The sequence below is a fragment of the Bombina bombina genome, chromosome 3 (assembly GCF_027579735.1).
Source record: "Bombina bombina isolate aBomBom1 chromosome 3, aBomBom1.pri, whole genome shotgun sequence".
In the NCBI taxonomy this organism is placed as follows: Eukaryota; Metazoa; Chordata; class Amphibia; order Anura; family Bombinatoridae; genus Bombina; species Bombina bombina.
This window is the reverse complement of record NC_069501.1, coordinates 986,781,489-986,790,689: the sequence shown is the minus strand read 5'-3', so window position 1 is coordinate 986,790,689 and position 9,201 is coordinate 986,781,489. Positions and strand designations below refer to the sequence as shown.

General features: G+C 36.6%; 1 protein-coding gene across 3 annotated transcripts in view; it reads left to right on the top strand.

Moving 5' to 3' along the window:
* The first annotated feature begins 1,030 nt into the window (after positions 1–1,030).
* NABP2 (nucleic acid binding protein 2) overlaps positions 1,031–9,201 on the top strand; it is a 31,864-nt gene continuing 23,693 nt past the window's right edge. Inside the window, exons 1-2 of one of the 3 annotated variants that reach the window (XM_053708100.1) lie at positions 1,031–1,221; positions 5,567–5,695. In XM_053708100.1, the coding sequence (XP_053564075.1) occupies positions 5,617–5,695 (79 nt within the window). In that variant the 5' untranslated portion in view covers positions 1,031–1,221; positions 5,567–5,616. Of the gene's footprint in view, positions 1,222–2,134; positions 2,245–5,566; positions 5,696–9,201 lie in introns of those variants that run through there. The other 2 variants (XM_053708102.1, XM_053708101.1) reach the window with 2 other exon arrangements.

Genomic DNA, 9,201 nt, shown 5'->3' with positions numbered 1-9,201 from the left:
TGTCATGGAAGGGGATCTACCCTGTATATATTTATAGTAAAATCAGTGGCCCAATGGTTATTAACCCTTTAAAAATATTTGTTACTTATTCAAAAATGAGAATGATGTCACCTGTGCCAGTGTTGGCATCAATTTCTGTGCCCAAAACACCATTGGGCCAGGCTAAAAACAATTGCATGGCATGGAGGGGGGTCTACCCTGTATATATTCATAGTGAAATCAGTGGCCCAAAAATTATTAACCCTTTTAAAATATCTGTTACTTATTCAAAAATAGTAATATTTGTATTGGTGCCAACGTATGCCCTTTTTTCCAGTTTGTATATCCAATTGTTGTATAAAGGGATTCCACCTCTGTGTAACTACATTATATGAATCATATTATTATTTAAATAAAACCTATATTTTTATTTTAAAGTCAACTTAAAGCCGTCTGACAAAAAAAATGAATAAAAAACCAACTTCCATGAATAAGAAACAGAATTTCACGAATAAGAAACAGCTTGAATAAGAAACCAACTTCCTTGTTGTTGGGTTTAGCATCCAGTTTTAAAAAAAAAATCATGAAATTGTTTCACTGTCCACTGTTCCTAAAATGCTAGTAGTAGCAGTATTTTTATAAGAAAAATCATGCATTTATTTTAAAATGAATTTACAAGATGATGAAATCAAGCTATATCATACTAAGTATATTATTATTATGCAATGCCAATGTGCATCGTTTATCTAGGCAAGCAATATATTTCAGTGACTTGTTATTCAAGAAACAACTGTCAGCGTTATACTAAGCTTCGCAGGATTCGGATGAATATCACAGACACAGAATGAAACGGCTATGCAATGTTTGTACTTTACTTTAGTCAGTGTCTATATTGTCACTAGCTCATCACCTCCTCATGCGGTGTACGTGCACCGTTCACAAAACATTACTCAGTCAGCTCCCATAATTCTGACAGTTGCCCCGCCTACCCCTCTGCATTGGTCACAAACCCTGACGCTCAAAAAGTATGAGGCCTTGCGCAAGGCTCTCTCTTCTATTGGTGAACACTTGTAATGGCCGTTTCTAATTGGTTTAGTGCTATTATCCCGATTGGTCCATGTAACTCAATGACTTCCTGCTAGAGAAGCGAACAGCAAACTGATCCCGAGGAAGGAGATGCCATCCATATCGCGATCGGAGGGGTCGCTGTCGTGACTGTGGCAGCGGATCTTTAAGCTTAAGGTAGTGAATTGCTTTGTGTGATTCCTCCCACTGCAATCTCACATACACGAGCCACGTGCACTAATCTGTGGCTACCTGTATATGTGTTGTTGGGTAGTGGCATGAGAATTGATAGGTGCTGTTCTGCACCCTTCTGGTGTACATTTTGCAATACATTTCCAACTTCACAGAAATATACAGGCATATATTACAAAGCTATAGACTGTGATAAAAATAGTAATGTATAATGTAATAGTGGTAATGTGTAAAAATATAAAATAATATATCATCTTTATTTTGCCATATGTTGATCAAATCTTTAATTGAAAACTTTTTTTTAAATTAACCAGCAGGAATGCTGGTATTTAATTTTCTATTAATAGATACTTTTGCAAAAATGTGTTTGGATTCCACATATATCAACCAAAGTTTGTTTCTATAGACTTATATACACAAACAGCAAGCGTGTAAACAATGTCTAGTTGCTATATTTTTTATAAGAATATATTTGTTAAATAGTGTCTATTTGAAGAGGGGATCACTCTAAAACTCACTTTAAAGAGACATGAAACCAAAAACAATTCTTTCATGATTTAGGAAGAACATACAATTTGAAACAACTTTCCAGTTTACTTTTATTATCAGATTTGCTTCATTCTCTTGGTATCATTTGTTGAAGGAGCAGCAATGCACTACTGGTTACTAACTGAACACATGGGTGAGGCAATGACAAGCTTACCTAGATAAACCTTTCAGCAAATGATAACAAGAGAAGACAGCAAATTAAACAATACAAGTAAATTGGAAAGTTGTTTAAAATTGTATGCTCTGTCTAAATCATGAATGTCTAACTAGGACTTTACTATCCCTTTAAGTACATGTAGATGCATTTAATGTTAATCGGGTGGAATAAACTGTTTGTATGTTTTTGTATAGGGAAAAAATGGCACCTTTGAAAAAGCTATTTGGCCAAAAACATATGAATAAAAGATGCACCTTCTAGAGCCGGAGTTTTCAACTCAAGTCCTCAAGCCTCCCTATCAGGTCAGAGTTTCATGATTACCTTGGGTGAGAGCAGGTTAATAACCATGTTTACTAATCAGCTGTGCTCCATTTCAGATATCCTGAAACTCTGGCCTGTTAGTGAGTCCTGGAGTTAAAAAACCCTGTACTTGAGGATTTCCTTCCTATATATCATATGCATTAGGGACATGTGACAGAGGGCAGCATAAATATGTAGCAGATAACCATTTTCTTTTTGTGTGTGTGTGTAAAACATACAACCCAGGCTTCACGTGCCATTTATGTCCAGTAACACACAGAACATATTAATTACCCACCCACCTTTGTTGCCAGTAACACACAGAACATATTAATTACCCACCCACCTTTGTTGCCAGTAACACACAGGACATAATAAGTAACTCAGAGAGCAGTAACATTCCTTATGAAACCCCACATCAGATGCATATTCCCAGTAAACATCCCAAATTTTAGATGAATGGTTTCTGCAGCTGTCCTTTATACCAACTATATGCACTGGAAAAAGGGACATGAAACCCACAATGTTTCTTTTGTGTTTGAGATAAAACACACAATTTTAAACAATTTTCCACGTTATCTCTATTATATAATATGCTTTGTTCTCTTGGAATCCTTTGTTGAAAAGCATGCCTAGGTAGGCATAGGAGCAGCAATGCTATACTGGGAGTTAACAGCTGATTGGTGTTTGCTCATATATGCCTTTTGTCATTGGCTCTCTAGGTGTGTTCAGCTAGCTCATAGTAGCACATTGCTGCTTATTCAACAAAGGATACCAAGATAATGAAGCAAATTTGATAATAGAAATACACTGTAATTGCTTTTTTTCATTGTATGCTCTTTCTCAATCATGAAAGAAACAGTTTGGTTTCATGTCCCTTTAAGACTTCAGATCAGATACTTGATCTTGACAGCCCGGCCTCTGCCTCCCCATTTGGTCATCTATGTGCCCAAGTTACAGCTTAGATCAGATGTATGGTCACTGCAGCCTCCTTAAAGGGACAGTCTACACCTTAGTCATCTAGTTTAACTTTAGATTAAGCTGCAAATATCCTCCTGCACCCTTTCTATATCATGCAGCAGTAACAGTAATAAAAAGTTATTTTAAAATTAATATTGTTTCTGGTCACTTTGAAATGGCTGCCAAGTTCCACCCACTGATGACATCACCATCTGGGCTGCACCTATGCACTCTGCTGAATAGCATTGACAGTTTGTTGAATCCAAATACGTGTAGTGAGTCTTTAATGCAGCACAGATTGTGATATCATCAGTGGGCAGAGCTTGGCAGCCACTTCAAAGTGACCAGAAACAATATTCATTTTAACATAACTTTTTTACTGTTACTGCTGCATGATATTAAAAGGGGTGCAAGAGGATATTTGCAGCTTAATTTAAAGTAAGACTTTAAGATGACTAAGGTGTAGACTGTCCCTTGAATGCAGCAGGATGTTACACACAATATATTAAATACTGTGTATATGGAAATATGAAGCTGTAAGTATAATGTATTGAATATCCAGTATTAAAACATTATTGTAATTGACTAAAGACAAGGGATTTATTGGTTTGGTTGCTAGTATAATCCCAAACTGTTTTAAACCACACAGCAGTATTTTAAAGTGAAGGTAAACTTTGATGAATGAGAACCCATTTTTTTTTAAATACTATTAAAAACAGGGGCACTTTCATTCATCAACGTTTACAAAGCAGCTGTTTTTGATTAAAAACTTACCTCTCTTCTTTTCACAGGCAGAGCAGCTTCCCCCACCCGGAGATCGTCTCTTCACACGTCATCAATGACTAATCCAGCTTCCTCCAATCACGAGTTTCCCCCAAGGGTAGTCATTGCCTGAGGCCATGCCGTGATTGGAGGAAGCTGGATTAGTCATTGATGATGTGTGAAGAGAGGATCTCCGGGTGGGGGAAATCTGGTGTGGCTGTGAAAAAAACAAAGGTAAGTTGGGTTTTTTTTGTGTTTTTTTTTTTTGTTTTTTTATTTTTTATCAAAACGGCTGCCTTCTAAACTTTGATGAATGAAAGTGCCCCTATTTTTAATAGTATTTAAAAAAAAAATCTTTCATTCAAGTTTACCTTCACTTTAAATGTAAATTACTTGTAACTCACTCAAAGCAGTGATTAAAACCTTTCTAATTACTCTACCCAAAATTTATTAGTGATTTAACCCCTAGATTGCCTTCTCACTAGGTGTGGGTTGTTGAAGGGGCATGCAAATGAGGTGAAGAAGAGAGCTGAACCAGGCTGCTATGTGTCTAGCACAACCACATAGAGCTCGATTTATCACATTTCGCCCCTGTCCACCCCAGCTCGCCTCTGGCGTGCAGGAATCCGCTCTGATTTTGGAATTCCAAAATCTAAACTAAATCTAGAGCATTGAATTGTAAACGACTTTCCAGTTTTCTTTTACTATAATGTTTGCATAGTTTTCTTGGTATTCTTTGTAAAAGAATAATCCTAGGGAATATCATGCCATCTGACAACAGTGTTTGCAACAATGTTTATAGCAATTTTATACATAGTTGCAAACACTGTTACCATAAAATGCTAAGGAAACGTGCACTCTCCTTAGCTCCCATCATCCCACTTAGATTTACTCTTCAACAAAGGATACCAAGAAAACAAAATAAATTTGGTTAATAAAAGTAAATTGAAACCTTGTTTAAAATTGCACACTCTAGAAGGAGACCGGAAAGGGTTTTTATTTAATTCAAAAATACCCTAACAGTGTAATTAGGAGTTGTTTGACTTATATTGTATCTGAACTATGATAGAGGGAGGACAAGGCTGATATATATTATTGGTTCAATATACTGTTATGAATATGTATTTTCTTATTGTTTTGATCTATTTAAGATACCCTGCGAGGTGCAATGAAAATGTAAATATGAGTTGCTTAACTTATTTACATTGTTAGACTATAAATAAAGAAATATAAAAGAAAAATTGCATGCTTTATCTGTAATTTTTACTTTACTGTTCTTTAAAGGGGCGCATACAAATTTATGACACACAATCAAATAATATCGTATTTCCTAAAAATGCACAGGCACACAGTGGTAGATTTAAGAAAAAGTTGCAGGGTACCCACTGTCTACTGATTTCTCTTTCTCATTCCAACTCCAGAAGGCACTAGTGAGTTTGCTAAAAAGTATGATGTATCTTAGAAAAGCTACAGTTTGATAGCCAGAGATAGATAAGAAAATGACTCTTTTTGATGCTTAGTACTACTTGTCTTTTTAGTAACGGCTTATGTAGTACTCTATTTGTATGACAAGCTCGTGGCTTTTCTGCTTTTCCCTTACAGTGCATAGCGCATCAGGCGCTGAAGTGGCTGGAGTGATTTAGAAGATCATTATGACAACAGAAACGTTTGTGAAAGATGTTAAACCTGGCCTGAAGAACCTGAATGTCCTTTTTATTGTCTTGGAAACAGGTGAGTCATACATTGCTCTGTTTGTAAGGCAGCTGCTCTAAATTGGAAGTTACATAGTATTATTAACCATCTGCAGTAATGTACAGTACCTACCTTTCAATTGCTCCCTTTGCAATCCATCAAAATGTCCTTGCAAAAAGAAAAAAACATTGGTTTTACAGCTTGGTTGATCCAAAATATTTATAAGAAAGAGGCTTGTGACTTGTTTTCAATAGGGGTTTTGATTGTTTTCTTAGACCTCCACAAATGCAAAAGATACGCGGCCAAAGTAAACAATGCCGGCTAATTCATTCAGTATTGACATACATATCCAGAAATGCTAGAACACAGTTTTTACTTAAAGGAACACTAAACCCACAATTTTTCTTTCATTATTCATGTAGAGAATACAATTTAAAACATTTCAATTTACTTCTATTATCTAATTTGCTTTAATCTTTAGATATCCTTTGTTGAAGAAATAGCAATGCACATGGGTGAGCCAATCACACAAGGCATCTATATGCAGCTACCAATCAGAAGCTACAGAGCCTATCTAGATATGCTTTTCAGCAAAGTATATTAAGAGAATGAAACAAATTAGATAATAGAAGTAAATTAGAAAGTTGTTTAAAATTGCATAATCTTTCTATATCATGAAAGAAAATTTTTGGGTTTCATGTCCCTTTAACCCCTTAAAGTGATGGTAAATGCATCAGTTGTGCAAGACAAATTTCTTTTGCTCTGACCTTAACTAGCACATCGATGTGATTATATAAATAAAAAAACTTTTTTTCACTGTTCGATTCCGTTTTTATTACCCTCTCCGTACAGTCTTATAATCAGCCTCTATAATTTTCTCACGGGGCAGCTTTGATTGACAACGCTTTTAGCCAATCATCAGCTCACCATGCGCCCCATGTGAAATATGAAGTGCACGCTCCCGTCCTCTACACTAACTCGCTGCTACTTACTGCGCATGCTCAATTATTACGCTAACTGCGCATTTCTGTATTAGACTATTAGAGCTGAGTGAGTATTCTCATATAGAAATGCACAGTTAGCGTAATAATTGCACATGCGCAGTAAGTAGCAGTGAGTTAGTGTAGAGGACGGGAGCGTGCACTTCATATTTCACATGGGGCGCATGGTGAGCTGATGATTGGCTAAAAGCGTTGTCAATCAAAGCTGCCCCGTGAGAAAATTATAGAGAGGCTGATTATAAGACTGTACGGAGAGGGTAATAAAAACAGAATCGAACAGTGAAAAAACGTTTTTTTATTTATATAATCACATCAATGTGCTAGTTAAGGTCAGAGCAAAAGAAATTTGTCTTGCACAACTGATGCATTTACCATCACTTTAATGACCGGACCATTTTTCAATTTTCACAATGGCTATTTTTAAATTTCTGCAGTGTTTGTGTTTAGCTGTAATTTTCCTCTTATTCATTTACTGTACCCACACATATTATATACCGTTTTTCTCGCCATTAAATGGACTTTCTAAACATACCATTATTTTCATCATATGTTATAATTTACTATATAAAAAATTAAAATATGAGGAAAAAATTGAAAAAAACACACTTTTTCTAACTTTGACCCCTAAAATCTGTTACACATCTATAACCACCAAAAAAGACCCATTCTAAATAGTTTCTAAATTTTGTCCCGAGTTTAGAAATACCCAATGTTTAACTGTTTTTTGCTTTTTTTGCAAGTTATAGGGCAATAAGTACAAGTAGCACTTTGCTATTTCCAAACCACTTTTTATCAAAATTAGCGCTAGTTGCATTGGAACACTGATATCTGTCAGGAATCCCTGAATATCCCATGACATGTATATATTTTTTTTTTTAGAAGACATCCCAAAGTATTGATCTAGGCCCATTTTGGTATATTTCATGCCACCATTTCACCGCCAAATGCGATCAAAGAAAAAAAAACTGTTACATTTTTCACAATTTTAGGTTTCTCACTGAAATTATTTACAAACAGCTTGTGCAATTATGGCACAAATGGTTGCAAATGCTTCTCTAGGATCCCCTTTGTTCAGAAATAGCAGACATATATGGCTTTGGTGTTGCTTTTTGGTAATAATAAGGCCGTTAAATGCTGCTGCGCACCACACTTGTAATATGCCCAGCAGTTAAGGGGTTAATTAGGTAGCTTGTAGGGTTAATTTCTAGCTTTAGTGTAGAGATCAGCCTCCCATCTGACACATCCCACCCCCTGATTCCCCCTGACCTCCCTCAAACAGCTCTCTTCCCTCCCCCACCCGACAATTGTCCCCGCCATCTTAAGTACTGGCAGAAAGTCTGCCAGTACTGAAATAAAAAGCATTTTTTTTTTTTATTATTATTTTCCTTATACAGTCTGCAGTGATGGATCCCCCTTACCTCACAACCTCCTTGATCCCCCCCATACATCTCTCTAACCCTCCCCCCTACCTATTTGCTGCCATCTTGGGTACTGGCAGCTGTCTGCCAGTACCCAATTTGCCCCAAAAAATTGTTTTTTTTTTAACTTTTTTATTTAATACATTCGTTTTCTGTAGTGTAGCTGGCCCCCCTCAATAATATACATCCCTCCCCCTCCCAGATCCCTTACTTGATAATGGAGAGACCCTTCCTTCAACTGCATCAACTTTTTTTTGGGAACAGGAGTGCATAAGTTGCACCCACCCCCACGCCCCCCCGGCCGCAATTGCCGACAGTGAGACATTAGAGCCGATCGGGCTACTACTGAGAAAAAAAAAACAGGCCACACAATTGAGAGAAGTTGCTCCCACCCACCAACGAATGTGTTAGCCGCAATAGCCGATGCAGAGAGGGCCACAGAGGTGGCTAAATTATGGGATTACAGTGATGGCTCAATGTTGAGGCATCACTACAATCCCTTGTAAGCAGCTGGAAGCGATCATGATCGCTTCCAGCACTTCAAATAACAGAGGACGTACCAGGTATGTCAATTGTCATTAATGGGAGCTTTTCCTATGACGTACCTGGTACGTCCTCTGTCATTAAGGGGTTAAAAGGATATGAAACCCAAATATTTATTTCCATGATTTAGATCAACAACTTTCCAATTTACTTCTGTTATCAAATTTGCTTAATTCATTTAGGTATCCTTTGTTGACAGAGAAGTAATGCACTAGTGTAAGCTTTCTGAACACATTCCTTGAGCCAATGGCATGGAAAAGGTTACTTCTAGCACAATTAGTGATCTACCAAAAACGCTAAATAGCGCTCCACTTGTAATCTGCATTTTATAATGGACTAATATAACAAATTAGAACATTTTCTTTTTGTATGTTTATATCCTGAGAAAAGCTTGCTAGGTGTTGGATAGATTAAGTACTGACCATTTGATAAAAAGATTGTTGTGTGATTTTCTGATTTCCTTCCCAGTCATTAGTATGAAAGCATGTTAAAAGAAATATGTGTTCTGCACAAGTATATTCTAAACCACTACAGTGGCATAAACGAAAATAAAAAGCGATTCAGCGCGTAAGTGGATTACGCT